Source organism: Anthonomus grandis, chromosome 15, assembly GCF_022605725.1.
Source record: "Anthonomus grandis grandis chromosome 15, icAntGran1.3, whole genome shotgun sequence".
Classification (NCBI taxonomy): domain Eukaryota; kingdom Metazoa; phylum Arthropoda; class Insecta; order Coleoptera; family Curculionidae; genus Anthonomus; species Anthonomus grandis.
The window spans coordinates 1,100,964-1,120,527 of NC_065560.1; the positions used below are offsets into that span (position 1 = coordinate 1,100,964).

At 31.0% G+C, this 19,564-nt stretch overlaps 1 protein-coding gene across 3 annotated transcripts in view; it reads right to left on the minus strand.

The window, feature by feature from the left end:
• Positions 1–19,564, minus strand: part of LOC126745058 (tudor domain-containing protein 7B) — a 42,837-nt gene that overhangs the window by 9,152 nt on the left and 14,121 nt on the right. For 2 of the 3 annotated variants that reach the window (XM_050452740.1, XM_050452741.1), the window contains exons 10-18: positions 18,739–18,922; positions 17,037–17,198; positions 16,858–16,976; positions 8,219–8,345; positions 8,047–8,167; positions 4,553–4,668; positions 4,288–4,490; positions 265–433; positions 14–210 (exon numbers count right to left, since the gene is read on the minus strand). In XM_050452740.1, the coding sequence (XP_050308697.1) occupies positions 14–210; positions 265–433; positions 4,288–4,490; positions 4,553–4,668; positions 8,047–8,167; positions 8,219–8,345; positions 16,858–16,976; positions 17,037–17,198; positions 18,739–18,922 (1,398 nt within the window). The remainder of the gene's footprint in view (positions 1–13; positions 211–264; positions 434–4,287; positions 4,491–4,552; positions 4,669–8,046; positions 8,168–8,218; positions 8,346–16,857; positions 16,977–17,036; positions 17,199–18,738; positions 18,923–19,564) is intronic. The other variant, XM_050452742.1, reaches the window with a different exon arrangement.

Here is a 19,564-nt window from a genome sequence, read left to right on the forward strand (position 1 = left end):
CTGGAAATCTTACCTCAACTCCAACTGTACCTCGATAGATTCATTGATGCAATACAAACCGCCCTCCTGATTCCTTTTGTACATTTTAACGACCGGAACGGCGTCTTCGATAGTGTTGACGACTTTTAAAAGAATCGGACTGTCTCTCGGCAGCTCCTTGTTCGCCAACTCTTTAAAATTCTCGGGGATTTTTTCCAAAGCCATCCTCGTCTAAAACATTACACAGTAGTGTAAATTAATTAAATTAAATTAATTATGATGTACCCTGAGTGCTTGGTACGGATAGTTATTAAACGCGTCGTTCAATATTTCAAGCGGATAAAGAATTTCGCTCGAAATCCGGATTACGGACGCGTGTCCTTCGTCGATAAAGTAGATCTGAGCGAACTCGCCGTCTGGCGACCAGTCGATCAACTTTGCCCTATACCAGTTTCTAGAAAGAAAAATTTCAGTCAGTCGTCTCAAATCCTCTTTTGGTGCTTTAATACCAAAGTCACGACGCGTTGTGTTTTAAGGCAATCGCCAAACAAGGCCGATCGAGACGGTAATATTTCAAACTCCGTCGCTAAGTTTATTAATCCAAAGCCTCCTCAATTCCCCCCTGGATATAATATACGTCTCACTTTTTTTTTGTATATCAGTGAGTGAAAAAAAGGATGTGTAGCAAATATTCGATCGTTTTATATTGACGACCGTATATAGTGTATATTGGAATAAGGATCAAAATGTATTGACGGAGTTTTGAATGTCGAGAGAACATTTGAACTTCCAGGGCCTGTTTTTTTTTTATTCAATGTGTTCAAGTTATCTTAACAAAAGAACGATATAAAAAGATAAAGGAAGATAACTGTATAATTGCTATATTGTCAAATGTTTAGATCTGCCATTTATAAACATTTTACAAGCTCAAGACTATCAAATCAACCAATCTAAGCCCCTTGTTACCTTTTCTAATTAAGATTTATAGACATAGTGGTAGTTTTGAATGTGCTTTTCTTGTCATAAATTTAACCCAGTTAAGTCATAGTTTTAATTTAGGACAATTTACAGGTCAACTGTCTAGAATTACAACATTATTTTAACTTAAACACTAACAATAAATAAATTAATTAAATTTTCCAGGTAATTGATGTAAGGTTTTCATTAAATGGTACCTAAAATTATAAACTAATTTTAACTCCAACGTTACTCATAAATTAATTAATTTATTATTTCGGGCAGTTAATGAATGGTTTTAATTAATATGTCTGAAATTGAAAATAAAAACTACAGTTCAACTGCCCGGAATTGTGAAACAATTTTAACAATATAAACTATAAATCAGTTAATTAATTATTCCAGGCAGTTGATGCAAGATTTTAATTAAAGTGTTTGAAATGTTGAGACATTTACTGCTCAACTACCTGGAATTGCAAAATAATTTGAATTAAATGTTAACTATACATTCATTAATTAATTATTTCAGACAGTTGATTTTAATTAAAGTGCCTGAAATTTAGGAAAATCTACAACTCAACTGCCTAGAATTACAAAATTACTTTAACACTAACAATAAATTAGTTAATTTATTGTTACTAATTAAATTTTCCAGGTTATTGATATAAGGTTTTAATTAAATTGTACCTAAACCAAAGAACCTAAAATTAAAAACTAATTTTAACTGAAACGTTACTCATAAATTAATTAATTTAATATTTCGGGCAGTTAATGAATGATTTTAATAAAAGTGTCAGAAATTGAAAATAAAATAGTTCGACTGCCTGGAATTGTAAAATAATTTTGACAATATAAACAATAAATAAGTTAATTAATTATTCCAGGCAGTTGATGCAAGATTTGAATTAAAGTGTTTCAAATTTTGAGACATTTACAGCTCAACTACCTGGAATTGCAAAATAATTTGAATTAAATCTTAACTGTAAATTCATTAATTAATTAGTCCAGACAAGGATATATCAGTAACCTTATATACCTGAAAATGTAAAATAATTTTTAACTTAGACGTCATTGATGAATTTATATTTCAGGAAGAATTTTAATTAAAATGTTTGAAATTGAAAAAAAAATTACAGTTCGAATGCCTGAAATTGTGAAACAATTTTAACAATATAAACAATAAATGAGTTAATTAATTATTCCAGGCAGTTGATGCAAGATTTTAATTAAAGAGAAATTTTGAGACATATACAACTCAACTACCTGGAATTGCAAAATAATTAGAATTAAATGTTAACTATACATTCATTAATTAATTATTTCAGACAGTTGATTTTAATTAAACTGCCTGTTAATAAATCAAAACTATCTCAGTAACCTTATATACCTGAAAGTGTAAAATAATTTTTAACTTAAACGTCATCGATGAATTTATATTTCAGGAAGAATTTTAATTAAAATGTTTGAAATTGAAAAAAAATTACAGTTCGACTGCCCGGAATTGTGAAACAATTTTAACAATATAAACTATAAATGAGTTAATTAATTATTCCAGGCAGTTGATGCAAGATTTTAATTAAAGTGTTTGAAATTTTAAGACATTTACTGCTCAACTACCTGGAATTGCAAAATAATTTGAATTAAATGTTAACTATACATTCATTAATTAATTATTTCAGACAGTTGATTTTAATTAAAGCGCCTGAAATTTAGGAAAATCTACAGCTCAACTGCCTAGAATTACAAGATTATTTCAACACTAACAATAAATTAGTTAATTCAATGTTATTAATTAAATTTTCTAGGTTATTAATATAAGGTTTTAATTAAATGGTACCTAAAATTATAAACTAATTTTAACTGAAACGTTACTCATAAATTAATTAATTTATTATTTCAGGCAGTTAATGAATGATTTTATGAAAGTGTCAGAAATTGAAAATAAAATAGTTCAACTGCCTGGAATTGTAAAATAATTTTGACAATATAAACTATAAATAAGTTAATTAATTAGTCCAGACAGTTGATTTTAATTATTAAAATGCCTGAAATTATAAAATATTTTAACTTGGACATTAAATATAAAATAATTGTACGTACATTAATTAACTTAAAAAATAATTGTAATAAACATCAAATTTTAATTAATTACTTACCTGGGGGTTGGGTTAATTACCTGAATTTAAAATTCCAGGCAGTTGAGGCATTTTAAATTAAATTAATCTTTAGCAGTTTGGAATAATTAATTAATTTTTTAATTGAGGTTTAATTAAAAACTTATTTTACAAATTCAGGCAGTTGACCTATACTCCTCAACTGCCTGGAATAATTCATTGCCTAACTAATTAATTAAAACTCGTGAGTGTTAATTGATTTTCCCTAATCAGCACTGCTTTCCTCATCAATCTCACCTAAACTCTTGATTGAAATTAATTAATTAAAAATTACCGTTTTGATTTTAATTAGAATAGCTCATATGCCCTGAAATTATGAAATAAGATTAACTCAAATGTTACTTCAGGTAGTTGATGAATGATTTTAATTAAAACATCTGAAATTAAAAAAGAAGATACAGTTCAACTGCCTGGAATTGTGAAACAATTTTAACAATATAAACTATAAATGAGTTAATTAATTATTCCAGGCAGTTGATGCAAGATTTTAATTAAAGTGCCGGAAATTGTAAAATATTTTAACTTGAACATTAAATTTAATATAAAATAATTAAATAACTATTCTAGGTAGTTAACGTATAATTTTAAATTAAAGGCATGGAATTATAAAATAATTGTACATACATTAATTAATTTGAAAAATAATTGTAATAAGCATCAAATTGTTTATTTTTACTTAATTACTCAATGACATTTAAATAAAAAGTGCATTTCAAGTCAAGATAGTTGAGGCATTTTAAATTAGATTAAGCTTTAAACAGCCTGAAATAATCAATTTATTAATATTTAAATGCAGGTTTAAGTAAAAATTTATTTTACAATTACAGGCAGTTGACCTGTAGATTTTTTTTTAATTTTAGGGATTTTAATTACTTTTATACCTCAACTGCCTGGAATAATTCTTTACCTACCTAATTAATTAACTTAATACATATAAATTCGAAAAATATATATAAATTGGCTTATTCCTTTTAATTAGTTTATTTACTTGTTATATAGAATCAATCATAATTAAATTTGTTCGTTATTTGACCTAGGCTTCCATTTTGCGTTTGGTTTCATCGTTGCATCTTAAATTTTGTAAATTACGGATTATATGAATAGAAATTGTTATAACAAAAAAAAATAACACTTTGTAAATTGCTGCGAAAAATCAACTAAATTAAATAGTTCTTACCCGTTGTGTTTGATAAAGTACAATTTTTCTTTGCTGTTTGACTTCGTGATTTTATACAAAATCTCCGTGGGCGCTTTCTCCGCAATCTGAGCCTCAATTTGCTTCTGTAACCGTTTCAGACTCTCGTATCCTTGGGTCCGCACTTGCACGTAAACGTCTCCATTCGACTCGATATTTGACACGTACACCTCCGTTATACCGTCCTAACGAAATACTCAATAAACGAATAAATAAATAAATAAATAAATAAAAAGACTAAAGCTACCGGTTGTAATTGTGGCCAGGCAATTTCCGCGTGGGACGCGTTTAAAAATTCTTCGTTAATCGAATTTCCGGTTTCCGGATCGTACATGAGAACAGGTAAAATATTCTCGTCGGTATCTGGAAAAGTCAATAATTGGGAATGCAGTAACCGCTAGTTTTTCAATAAACGGTCATAAAAGTGACCCAAATAGGAAAGACATTACTCGCTCCGTTGATAGAAGAACGGCATAACTCAAAAATTGTCAGTGTAACGGTTAAAAAATTAATGTTTCTTCTGCATTCCAGTCATATTCGATAGTGTTATGGTGGTTTAAGGCCTAAAAGTATTGTGGTTGAAAGATCTACTCTTAAAATTTGATACTAAAAACTTGTCTCTTTTTTCCTCCATATAAAAATCTATTTTTACCAATTTTCGTTTTTAACTCTGGCATTTTAGGGTTGTTGAATAAATAGTCAAGTAAAATCCAAGCTTTTCAACCAAGGTTTCGGCCTATATTAGGCCTTCTTTCGAGCACTACAAAATAAAAAAATAAAACATTTAAAGACAAGTTAAAACAGTATCACTGTATAAAGTGATCAAAAAACGATTATTAAACAATAATACTAGAAACAAACTAAATAATAAAATTTGAGTGTTGTAATTCAAATTGAACATTTAAATATACTTACAACAGAAAAATCAAAGCTCTTGAATGAAAACAGCTACGATATTCCGTTTATTGCAACTTAACGAAGAGCTTTGATTTTTCTGTTGTAAGTATATTTAAAATGTTCCCATTTAATTTTTAATTTTAATTAAAACTCTCAAATTTTATTGTTGATTTTGTATCTCTCTGTTTTAAAGTTGTATTTAAAAATTTTAAATGTGCCACTAAAAATAAATTTCAAATAAAAAAATACAAACACCAAATGGCACTTTACTGTCAGATATTATTATAACAATCTACATAACCTGCATAATTTACAAAATCTTGAAGATCCGATCGTTTACGTTCACTAATTTTTATTTTGAAAATTGCGTGCAGGTTTAATAGATATTCTTATGACATATCGATCTAATATTAAGCTACATTTTTAATAGATGTCAAATTTTGACAGATGGTGAGTTTTTTCTTATAAAACACCCTGTATATGACTTTATAGTTAAAAAGAGAGAAATTCTCTAATTTCAAATACAGGGTGTTTCAAATTCGACCGTCAACATGGTGATCTCGGAATCTATAAGTGATGCAAAAATGGTGAAATTGGGGCAAAGTTGAGAATTTTCGCTTTTAACAATATGCCGTTTAAAAAATTTAAAAATTATGAATATATTTTTAAAAAAAATCCGAAATTTTTAAAAATCGATTTAATTTTTTTCTGAGCTTATTTCTTATCAGATTTTAAAATAATTTGCATTTTTGCGTTGCCATTTTTGTCGCGCTACGGTGTTTTTAGATTTCTAATACGACGTTTCGTCTTTTGCCGACCATCATCAACTCTGTTTCTTCTTATGGGCACTATATTGGATTTTAATTTTTGTAAAAATCCGAATTTTTGGAAAAAACTTTTTTTAACATACAAAAAAGAAATTTTTGTATGTTTTGTTAGTATTCTAGTACAAACTGTCAAATATTTTACTAATACCTAATTTAAACAATTACCGTTTTTGCAAATGAAGAATACCGAGGTATGATTTATATGAATTTATTTTAAATACGATAGAAATGCCATTAAAACATCAGGAATGTATTTGTTGATGTATCCAGAGTGACAGCAACCGCGCCATACTTTATTGGTTCTTTTAATAAATCTAAAAGTAAATATGGAGACAGAATGGATGAGAAAAGTAACGAAAACTTACCTAATGTGATTTTTGTACTTATTGCACTACATACATATAAAAAATACATTGTAGGTAAATGTGAACCTAGAGATATTTACACGGAATATTTCCCAAAATATTATTTGCCTTTCATACAAGTATTTGGAGGCAACTTAAAAAAAGAAAATTTAAAATTCATTCAGCTGAAAAACTGCATCCAGGTGATGCTAAAAGACCATTATTATCCCTTTTTTTATTTTCTTGAGAATGTGATATGAACCGATCAAATTGTATTTATAAACTTTTTAAAATAAGTTTTTCTTTTCAGTTTTTGAATTTTTTAAATAAATCTTAACATTTTTCGGATTTTCCCAGCATTCTCATATTATTCCAGGCATTTGGAATAAAATATCGTTTTTCAAGTATTTTAAATAATCTTTCTTTCAATTTTAAAGGTTTAGGATAAGTTTTCGTTTTTAATTCCAGAATCTTTGAGATTTTTAAAATTGTCCAGCCTTTCCAACTGTTCTTGTAATTTTTCAGGCATTTGGAATGGACCATCGTTTTATTTCAGTTTTAGATTATTTGATGTCATTTTTTATGTCTTTATTTTTTTTTCTTTTAATTTTGAAGTTTTTCTTTTCAATTTTAAATTTCAGAATTACTGAAATTTTTAAAATATTTTTTAACATTTTCTAGTTTTTCCGAGCGTTCTCATAATATTCCAGGTCTTTAGAATAAACTCTCATTTTATTCCAAAAACTTGGGGTAATTTTCCATGTCGTTCCACCTCATTAAGTTTTTTTTTTGAGTAAGTAGATTAATTTAGTATCTTTTGAAATATTTACAGGTGTTTTGCAAAAGAATAAGGGTGTAACTTCAAAGTAATGTGTGTACTACTACGGTGTTGCATTGGTAGTATTTCTGTCTCTCTTGTATTTATAACCTTTATTGACGGTTTAAATATCGTCTTGTCAGTTTATGCACTGTGGCAAATTAAGTTTATTTTCAAAAATTCAAAATGTTACTTGTGATACATCATTAAAAAGGAAATTTTGCAAAGATATTAAAAATCAAAAATGGCGCCTATAAGAAAAAACAAAATCGATAACTTATATTAATCACAATTATAGACAATTGATAATTAGTACGATACAAAAAATTAAAGATTATATAAATTGTATTAATAATGGTTGGGATCATATAACTATTTGGATTTAATTTATAGTGAAACAGTTATTAAAATAATGTATTTTTGTCAAGAAAAAAAACAACTAAATATCGATTAATAAATATTAAATCTTAAGGCTTTATAGTGTCTACTTAATTTATCTATCTTACAAAACGGCAAAATGATAAAGTCTTCTGAATCAGTCAAAATTTGTCATTATTAAAAGAAAAAAAAAATTGACATCGGATTTCAAAAACCTAAGTCAACCCCCAAAAGTTTTATTATATCAATTTTTTTTCTTTACTTTTCACCTAACTATATATGGAGAAAGACCCTGTACCTATATCTCTCAGTAAAAAACAAATTTAAGAACGTTAGATCCAGACCTAGCCTTTGATGTATGTCCTGTATACCAGCAAGCAAAGTACTACCTATTACTTTTTGTAATTTCAAGAATTTTTTCAAGAGTTATGACAGTCTTCTATAAATGGAACCATATGTACAGCAGATTCAAACTTACTAGTATCGGTCTCAACTAATTCTATAACAACGGCTCGATCCAACAGACTGTCGGCAAAAGACTTCGAACTGTTCGACATTTCCTGCAAACCTTCCAGGCCGAATAGACGACATACGAACGCCTACAAAATTAATTTCAAATCGGATGTTTTGTACCTTTCGGACGGTCGTACCTGCGCTTGAGATGTCGCATAAAACCTCGCCAGTACGAATATGTCGGTCTTCGGCACGGCCAGTTCGCTGCCGTAATCGATCAGAAAACAATCCACGTCGTCTTCGTTAATTCTTATCGTTCTTACTCTATAAATAACGAGAGAATATATAAACTAAACCCGTCTTTATCTCATTTTACCACTCCATTGCAAGAATAAACTATTTTTTCATCAGTTTTAGGCAAAAGTTTTCAAGTTTTGAACGATGACCTTGGAGTTAACATTAGAGGTCACATTTTCATTGAGACCCAAAACGCAACTCTTGTGTAAGAAACTTACTTCCTCTCCTGAGTTTCTATATGATTATTTTTTTTTACCGCTAAGTTATTACTAGTTTATGACATAATGATGCCAAGTTGAGACGACTATACCTGCCAATTTTGTGGGTAATCCTAAACTTTCGTGCAAAAACTGTTGGTTAAGCCCTAAGGTGATTCAGTTCTATTGAAAATCCAACGAGTGTTCTTGAGGAACTGTCGCAAATTAATTCAGTATTTCGGTACGAATTTGGAGATGACGAGCGACACGCCAGATATGGCTCTCCCTGTGACTTTTTTCCTATTTCCTAAACCGAAATCGCTACTCGATTGAAGCCATATAAAAGACAACAAGTATGAATGATCAGTTTAATTGTGGCAGTTATTCGGCACAGAAGCAGTACAGCAGTTTACAGAGCCAAAATTACACAGATATAGCTACACACACAGCGTGATTCACCCATCAATCCACAAACCAGAGACGCCTCAAGAACAAACGGCGGAGAAAAACGTCTTCTCCATTCCCCATCGTCAGTGGGGGGCAAAACCCACGACGGAATAAAAAAAGAGGACGAGAACAAAATGGACATATCTGATGGATACCAGACGGACAGGTCCACGAAAAGCGAGGACTACAGTAGATCAAGAAGCAGACTAGAGGGGTAAGACTCAGGACGACTCCTCAAAGTTCCTAAAACCCCAAACAAAATCCCGAACTGACCCCAGATTGTCCAAAACCTTAAAAATCACTCCAAACCCCGACCTGGGAGCTGGCAAAGCGTTGTTACCCCAGTCTGCGGAGTTGAGGCAAAGCGAGGAAAGAGTACGCAAACTCGAGGAGATAATTCGGGAAAGAGACTTGCTGATTGAGTGTAATGTAAAAGAGATCTACGAGGTTAAACTTCAAAACTCTCAGCTAACTGAGAGATTACAACTATCAAGCTATAAGAGATAATCTCTAAGAGTTGATCTCTGAAAACCATTCTCTTAATGAGCTGATCTCGGACTTAAATTGTAAACTCGAGGGAAGAATGAACGAAATCAAAGCCCTTACTAACAAAAACGCCAAGCTCGAAGAGCGCCAGACGGTGCAGGGGGAGCTGGCTAGCGACAAAAACCCAAGCGAGCAGAATAGCCAATGGACAGAATGGACAGTATATAACATAATTTTAATAGTTGAGATGCCTCGAAAAAGATTGTCCTTTGAACATTTTGACGATTAATTCAAATGTCTTGTCTTATTGAGGAACTCCGGGAAGACATTTCACAGAATGAAAGCAGCAACTTTGTGCAATGCTCAATATTTTGGTACGTCACGGCCTTTTTCTTTAAATTCTGTTACAACAGATAGAAAATTTGCACATACAAATTCTATTTAGGTCATAAATAAGTCTGATACATTCATTTTACACTTTTGTACTTTGTATGGATCCAATCGATAGTAGACCAATCGAAAATCTTAATTTAGAATCCATGACTAGGCCTAAACACTTACAGGAATCAGGGGCAGATAACGCGATATTATTTAGCAAAATGTTAAATTTTTCTTATAAAGGGAATCGTGGCCAAAATATAAAACACATGATTTATTGGGATTCAGTTTAAACACATGATCAATTATCACAAATTAGCACAGTCCGAGGACTCCACTGCTTAAAAATGCGAATATTCCTCCAAATATTTCCTAAACTGGTTTAAAACTTAAACATTATTTACACAGAATACTTTTCTGAATATCATGCTTTTTGTTTCATAAAGATAGTCCAAGTAGTTTTTAAGATATTGGACTTTAGAGTGAGTGACCCAATGCAAGGACTCCACTGCTTAAAAACGCGAATATTCCTCCAAATATTTTCAAAACTGGTTTAAAACTTAAACATTATTTACACTGAATACTTTTCTGAATATCATGCTTTTTGTTTCATAAAGATAGTCCAAGTAGTTTTTAAGATATTGGACTTTAGAGTGAGTGACCCAATGCAAGGACTCCACTGCTTAAAAACGCGAATATTCCTCCAAATATTTCCTAAACTGGTTTAAAACTTAAACATTATTTACACAGAATACTTTTCTGAATATCATGCTTTTTGTTTCATAAAGATAGTCCAAGTAGTTTTTAAGATATTGGACTTTAGAGTGAGTGACCCAATGCAAGGACTCCACTGCTTAAAAACGCGAATATTCCTCCAAATATTTCCTAAACTGGTTTAAAACTTAAACATTATTTACACTGAATACTTTTCTGAATATCATGCTTTTTGTTTCATATAGATAGTCCAAGTAGTTTTTAAGATATTGGACTTTAGAGTGAGTGACCCAATGCAAGGACTCCACTGCTTAAAAACGCGAATATTCCTCCAAATATTTCCTAAACTGGTTTAAAACTTAAACATTATTTACACTGAATACTTTTCTGAATATCATGCTTTTTGTTTCATATAGATAGTCCAAGTAGTTTTTAAGATATTGGACTTTAGAGTGAGTGACTCAATGCAAGGACTCCACTGCTTAAAAACGCGAATATTCCTCCAAATATTTTCAAAACTGGTTTAAAACTTAAACATTATTTACACTGAATACTTTTCTGAATATCATGCTTTTTGTTTCATATAGATAGTCCAAGTAGTTTTTAAGATATTGGACTTTAGAGTGAGTGACTCAATGCAAGGACTCCACTGCTTAAAAACGCGAATATTCCTCCAAATATTTTCAAAACTGGTTTAAAACTTAAACATTATTTACACTGAATACTTTTCTGAATATCATGCTTTTTGTTTCATATAGATAGTCCAAGTAGTTTTTAAGATATTGGACTTTAGAGTGAGTGACTCAATGCAAGGACTCCACTGCTTAAAAACGCGAATATTCCTCCAAATATTTTCAAAACTGGTTTAAAACTTAAACATTATTTACACTGAATACTTTTCTGAATATCATGCTTTTTGTTTCATATAGATAGTCCAAGTAGTTTTTAAGATATTGGACTTTAGAGTGAGTGACCCAATGCAAGGACTCCACTGCTTAAAAACATGAATATTCCTCCAAATATTTTCAAAACTGGTTTAAAACTTAAACATTATTTACACTGAATACTTTTCTGAATATCATGCTTTTTGTTTCATATAGATAGTCCAAGTAGTTTTTAAGATATTGGACTTTAGAGTGAGTGACCCAATGCAAGGACTCCACTGCTTAAAAACGCGAATATTCCTCCAAATATTTCCTAAACTGGTTTAAAACTTAAACATTATTTACACTGAATACTTTTCTGAATATCATGCTTTTTGTTTCATATAGATAGTCCAAGTAGTTTTTAAGATATTGGGCTTTAGAGTGAGTGACCCAATGCAAGGACTCCACTGCTTAAAAACATGAATATTCCTCCAAATATTTTCAAAACTGGTTTAAAACTTAAACATTATTTACACTGAATACTTTTCTGAATATCATGCTTTTTGTTTCATAAAGATAGTCCAAGTAGTTTTTAAGATATTGGACTTTAGAGTGAGTGACCCAATGCAAGGACTCCACTGCTTAAAAACGCGAATATTCCTCCAAATATTTCCTAAACTGGTTTAAAACTTAAACATTATTTACACAGAATACTTTTCTGAATATCATGCTTTTTGTTTCATAAAGATAGTCCAAGTAGTTTTTAAGATATTGGACTTTAGAGTGAGTGACCCAATGCAAGGACTCCACTGCTTAAAAACATGAATATTCCTCCAAATATTTTCAAAACTGGTTTAAAACTTAAACATTATTTACACTGAATACTTTTCTGAATATCATGCTTTTTGTTTCATAAAGATAGTCCAAGTAGTTTTTAAGATATTGGACTTTAGAGTGAGTGACCCAATGCAAGGACTCCACTGCTTAAAAACGCGAATATTCCTCCAAATATTTCCTAAACTGGTTTAAAACTTAAACATTATTTACACAGAATACTTTTCTGAATATCATGCTTTTTGTTTCATAAAGATAGTCCAAGTAGTTTTTAAGATATTGGACTTTAGAGTGAGTGACCCAATGCAAGGACTCCACTGCTTAAAAACGCGAATATTCCTCCAAATATTTCCTAAACTGGTTTAAAACTTAAACATTATTTACACTGAATACTTTTCTGAATATCATGCTTTTTGTTTCATATAGATAGTCCAAGTAGTTTTTAAGATATTGGACTTTAGAGTGAGTGACCCAATGCAAGGACTCCACTGCTTAAAAACATGAATATTCCTCCAAATATTTTCAAAACTGGTTTAAAACTTAAACATTATTTACACTGAATACTTTTCTGAATATCATGCTTTTTGTTTCATAAAGATAGTCCAAGTAGTTTTTAAGATATTGGACTTTAGAGTGAGTGACCCAATGCAAGGACTCCACTGCTTAAAAACGCGAATATTCCTCCAAATATTTCCTAAACTGGTTTAAAACTTAAACATTATCTACACTGAATACTTTTCTGAATATCATGCTTTTTGTTTCATAAAGATAGTCCAAGTAGTTTTTAAGATATTGGACTTTAGAGTGAGTGACCCAATGCAAGGACTCCACTGCTTAAAAACGCGAATATTCCTCCAAATATTTCCTAAACTGATTTAAAACTTAAACATTATTTACACTGAATACTTTTCTGAATATCATGCTTTTTGTTTTATAAAGATAGTCCAAGTAGTTTTTAAGATATTGGACTTTAGAGTGAGTGACCCAATGCAAGGACTCCACTGCTTAAAAACGCGAATATTCCTCCAAATATTTTCAAAACTGGTTTAAAACTTAAACATTATTTACACTGAATACTTTTCTGAATATCATGCTTTTTGTTTTATAAAGATAGTCCAAGTAGTTTTTAAGATATTGGACTTTAGAGTGAGTGACCCAATGCAAGGACTCCACTGCTTAAAAACGCGAATATTCCTCCAAATATTTCCTAAACTGGTTTAAAACTTAAACATTATCTACACTGAATACTTTTCTGAATATCATGCTTTTTGTTTCATATAGATAGTCCAAGTAGTTTTTAAGATATTGGACTTTAGAGTGAGTGACCCAATGCAAGGACTCCACTGCTTAAAAACATGAATATTCCTCCAAATATTTTCAAAACTGGTTTAAAACTTAAACATTATTTACACTGAATACTTTTCTGAATATCATGCTTTTTGTTTCATAAAGATAGTCCAAGTAGTTTTTAAGATATTGGACTTTAGAGTGAGTGACCCAATGCAAGGACTCCACTGCTTAAAAACGCGAATATTCCTCCAAATATTTCCTAAACTGGTTTAAAACTTAAACATTATTTACACTGAATACTTTTCTGAATATCATGCTTTTTGTTTCATATAGATAGTCCAAGTAGTTTTTAAGATATTGGACTTTAGAGTGAGTGACCCAATGCAAGGACTCCACTGCTTAAAAACGCGAATATTCCTCCAAATATTTCCTAAACTGGTTTAAAACTTAAACATTATTTACACTGAATACTTTTCTGAATATCATGCTTTTTGTTTCATATAGATAGTCCAAGTAGTTTTTAAGATATTGGACTTTAGAGTGAGTGACTCAATGCAAGGACTCCACTGCTTAAAAACGCGAATATTCCTCCAAATATTTTCAAAACTGGTTTAAAACTTAAACATTATTTACACTGAATACTTTTCTGAATATCATGCTTTTTGTTTCATATAGATAGTCCAAGTAGTTTTTAAGATATTGGACTTTAGAGTGAGTGACTCAATGCAAGGACTCCACTGCTTAAAAACGCGAATATTCCTCCAAATATTTTCAAAACTGGTTTAAAACTTAAACATTATTTACACTGAATACTTTTCTGAATATCATGCTTTTTGTTTCATATAGATAGTCCAAGTAGTTTTTAAGATATTGGACTTTAGAGTGAGTGACTCAATGCAAGGACTCCACTGCTTAAAAACGCGAATATTCCTCCAAATATTTTCAAAACTGGTTTAAAACTTAAACATTATTTACACTGAATACTTTTCTGAATATCATGCTTTTTGTTTCATATAGATAGTCCAAGTAGTTTTTAAGATATTGGACTTTAGAGTGAGTGACTCAATGCAAGGACTCCACTGCTTAAAAACGCGAATATTCCTCCAAATATTTTCAAAACTGGTTTAAAACTTAAACATTATTTACACTGAATACTTTTCTGAATATCATGCTTTTTGTTTCATATAGATAGTCCAAGTAGTTTTTAAGATATTGGACTTTAGAGTGAGTGACCCAATGCAAGGACTCCACTGCTTAAAAACGCGAATATTCCTCCAAATATTTTCAAAACTGGTTTAAAACTTAAACATTATTTACACTGAATACTTTTCTGAATATCATGCTTTTTGTTTCATATAGATAGTCCAAGTAGTTTTTAAGATATTGGACTTTAGAGTGAGTGACCCAATGCAAGGACTCCACTGCTTAAAAACGCGAATATTCCTCCAAATATTTCCTAAACTGGTTTAAAACTTAAACATTATCTACACTGAATACTTTTCTGAATATCATGCTTTTTGTTTCATAAAGATAGTCCAAGTAGTTTTTAAGATATTGGACTTTAGAGTGAGTGACCCAATGCAAGGACTCCACTGCTTAAAAACGCGAATATTCCTCCAAATATTTCCTAAACTGATTTAAAACTTAAACATTATTTACACTGAATACTTTTCTGAATATCATGCTTTTTGTTTTATAAAGATAGTCCAAGTAGTTTTTAAGATATTGGACTTTAGAGTGAGTGACCCAATGCAAGGACTCCACTGCTTAAAAACGCGAATATTCCTCCAAATATTTCTTAAACTGGTTTAAATCTTAACAATATTTATAAAGAATACTTTTCTAAACATCATGCATTTTGTTTCATTTCATTAAGACAGTCTAAGGAAGCAAAAAGAATTTATACAACTCAAAGCAAGCCCAGTCTAGTTTAAAGGAAAAGTGAAATATGACTGCGTATTGTTGTCGTAGCAATTTTTTATATGAAAAAAAAACAGTCTCTCTAGTATTGGCAAATGCACTGAATTTCCTAAAAGAAATTAAAAAAAAAAATTCCAGGCTCTCCTATTTCGTTTCCTCTTCCTGAGATGGTTAAATGCACTCAACTGCCTAGAAAATTTTAAATATTCGTCCAGGCAGTTAAAGCACTCTCTTTTCTTTCACTGTCATGTGGACAAATACCCATAATTCCCTGGAAGAAGGAAAAAAATTCTTTCCTTGTTCTCTTTTCTTTCTTTAACATGGTTAAATGCACTGTTTGAAGAAAAATTTGTCCAGGCAGTTGATTGGCATGTCACCGAATGCATTCAATTGCCTGGAAGAAATCTTTCGGTCTGTCCTCCATTGTTTTCTCTCTGTCACTCTCTTGTGGTTAAATGCACTCAACTGCATGGAAAAATTAAAGTGACGTTGAATGATAATGTAGTAAAGTGATATTTCACTTTGAGGGTACCTTGGGTTCTGCTAGAGAGAGCGAGAGGAGGTAGAGAGAGGAGAAAGGGTTTAGAATTAAACATAAAGCAAAATCGTAAAAGAATCAGTAAATGAACCTGGAAAACTACCATCAATGTACTAAAATCCAAAATATGTCATGGTCATTTTACATTAAATAATGAATAATAGAGCGAATATAAAAAATGTCAAATGCACACAACATTTTATCTGAAACCTATGGAATAAATAGAAAATACGTCAAATTAGAAGACTTATTACAGGAATCTAAGTCACTTTGAATGTCTGGAATGATCTTCCAGGAAACTGCTGCTAAATCAGGATTTTAGGATTACAATCGTTGGTTCGAGTTACTCATTTTTAAAGCCTAATAACTTCGATAAATTGAAAGTCCTATTCCAGGAATCTGAGACACTTCTTCAGGTGTTTTAAATAATCTTCCAAGTACTCTTTGTCTTTGATAAACAAGTTAATAAGTCTTATTCCAGAAATTTGAAAGCGTGGAATAATTTTCCAAGTAATCTAAGACCTCTTTTAAGTCACTGAAGCTAAATCATGAGTCTAGGATTACAACCAATTAAGTTACCTTATGGCACCCCATTAGTAATCGGAGTGGATTCGGAACATCGATTATTATATGTTACTTTCAATGTTCTAGTAGTTGAAACATTTACTTTAAACCCTATATAATGTAAGATTGAGATTAGAAGTCTACGATTTGGCCTTAATAAAATCGAGAAGAACTCGAACAGTAATTTTTTTTCATCAATTTGTTTACGGATTTTTAATTTAGACTTCCCCTAGTTTTCTTTTTATCTACAGACAAAAATGAGTACTTTGACGGGTAAATTTTATTGACAATTTGAATCTTCATACCTGTAGTAAATCCCTTCGACCTTCGCAATGTAATAGCTATGTTGTAATATCGTGTCCGGTTGCATTTTTCGCTGTTCATAATTCACTTGGAGCCTGTCAAACATCTCAGTGAACGCCACCTAAGTTAATTAATAAAGCGAGCTTTAATTTGAAATTATTAATATTTTGTCCGTACTTACATTTTCATCAGTTTCAATCTGTTGACACCAAACCTCGTTGGCCGACACGACGTACGTGACCAAAGCGACTAATCGATTGTCCTCGTTAAATTGAACTGTGTTAGCAGGTATCGATAATTTGGATAATGGTGTACCGGGTCCATTTTGACCTTTCTGTAATACCTTCAAAGTTAGCAAAAAGAGATGAACAGGTTAGTTAACTAGTTAGGTCCAAGCGACAAGCGGTTAGATTGTAATGATACTGAGCTTTTTTTAATCGTGTATGTACAAAGACCGGATGCTTTTTTTGCCATAGATGTGCTTGAATGAATTATCTATTTGAGTAAAAGCTACTTAGTAATGCAGCAATTTGGACAAATTGGACAATAGGAAACTCCTTTACTTAAATCTAAATTTTCCACACAATTCTACGTCTTACCTCAAATAACGTCCTATCCAACATCCACTTTTAAGGGAAAATAAATAGATTTTAGTAAGTAATTCAGTGAAATTAAATAGTAAATAAATGTAGCTGCAATATGCCTAATGCCTAATTTCTAAAAAAGGACCAAACTTCCCTCCAATGTTTCAGGACTCTCAGGCTTTTACCTTTTTTTGAAATTAACAAAATACATCTATACTAGGAGACGGAAATAATAGTCAGTGGCGTATTTTCAGCTTTAGGGCGCGCCGTGTGAAGCAAGGGAAAAGGGAAATAAATTCAGTGGCGGCAACAATTTCTCTTTAGTTATTATTTATAATGCCTATTATAATGGGATAGTAATAAAGAGGTAAATATGTACTTCCTATCTTCAGCTTATTTCATACAAAGAGTTTCTAGTTTTAAAAGATAAAATGATTTGAATTTCACATAATTATGGGCTTAGCACCTTTACTATATTTATAAATTCCTATTATATATATAATTCCTATTATTCTGTTTTTGAAGGTGGTAGACATTGGTAGAGTAGTAATCATTTTGTTAAACTTCCGCACAAATTTGCTGCGTCTTCTGCACATAAATCGGGATTTTGAGCGCGAATACTTTCATACAGTTTTTACCATTGCATGTTTGCCCGTAGTTAAATGTTTTTTCACTTTTTTTGGAGGAGGTTCACGACTAGTCGAAGGTTCTCCCTGTTCCATTATACTAAAAATTAATATTTGAAATACACTTTTTTCACAAACAAAACAAACTGGAATAATCTATCTTAAAATTCAACTTAATTCAAAAACTCAAAAACTGCGCGAGCACGCCTATGTACCAATAATAAAGGAAATGAATCGATCGTTCAGTGTTGTGACCTCTGCTCCGTCGTCGATCAATATCAGTACAAAAAATTGCGCCGTCTAGGTACTTTCTTTAAACTAGGGGCTGCTTCAAATATTCCGTAAGCTGCAAGGCACGGCCCGAAATAAATTTGGCACCAGTGCGCGTTTTCTTACAAAATTCTCTGGCTTTATTTAACCGAGCGGCAATTTGTATGTGTAAATGCGATTAAAAATTTAAAAAACATAAGTTTAAGCCGCTCCTGTTTTCTCGTTTCCGAACTGACTGACGTCACTGACTATTATTTCCGACTTCTAGTATAACTGATTAACAAAAAGGCCTGATCAATTTTACAATTTATGGTAAGGTTAAAAGATGAATGCGTAAAGAAAGCTCCACACTAAATCTTATTATGAAAAATTCACACCAATAAACAATCAATGGTCTACTTACGTCACCGGGTTTGCAATGATATAACACGTAATCGTCCGACACTTTCTCGATTCGTACGCACGAACTGGAATCGATGATTTTCAGCCAATCGTCGGACAGTAACTCGTTGAATTTGTCCTCGTAATCGGCCTTCAACTGTTCCGCCCAGATGCCGAAGTTGTGTTTCTCCAGTAACGGTGGTAACCTAATAAACCATTAATTAATTAAATTATATTATACAAGGTGTGTGGACAAAGTCTTGTCATTTTTAGAATCTTTTAAGCCATACAAGTAGTAAAAAGTCGTAGAGTTTTTAAGTTCTTTAAGATTTTCGGTTTTCCATGAAAGTAACAAAAATCACTAAAACAGAAAGTCCAAACTGGAAAAAAACAGGTGTCTTTCTAGCACAAATTTTCCGATAATAATTTTCTTTTGCAGAAATTTAATTTCATTATCCGATCTGATTTTCCTAAGGACAAATCCAGTATTCAGAGAAGAGACTGCAGACTAGCTGGAACAAATAAGGTGAAGTTTGATTTTAATGTTATTTATTTTGAAGATTTGCAACAGTCCAGATGTTTAATCTTCAGAATATATTGTTAATTTTTTTGAAGAGCATTATTGTAATCTTATTCTATAGTTGTTGTAGAGTGGCGAAGCAAAGATTTCTGTTTTGTCCTTTACTTGCAATTGAGTGTCCTTTAAGTTATTAATTTTTTTGAGTGCATATAGTGTTTTGGACTCAAAACTATTTAAAAACTGTAGAATATTTAATTGAATAACGCAACTGTAAAGCATGTTGCTTGTTTTTTTTTTTTATTTTATGGGTTTATCAGTATATCAGTAA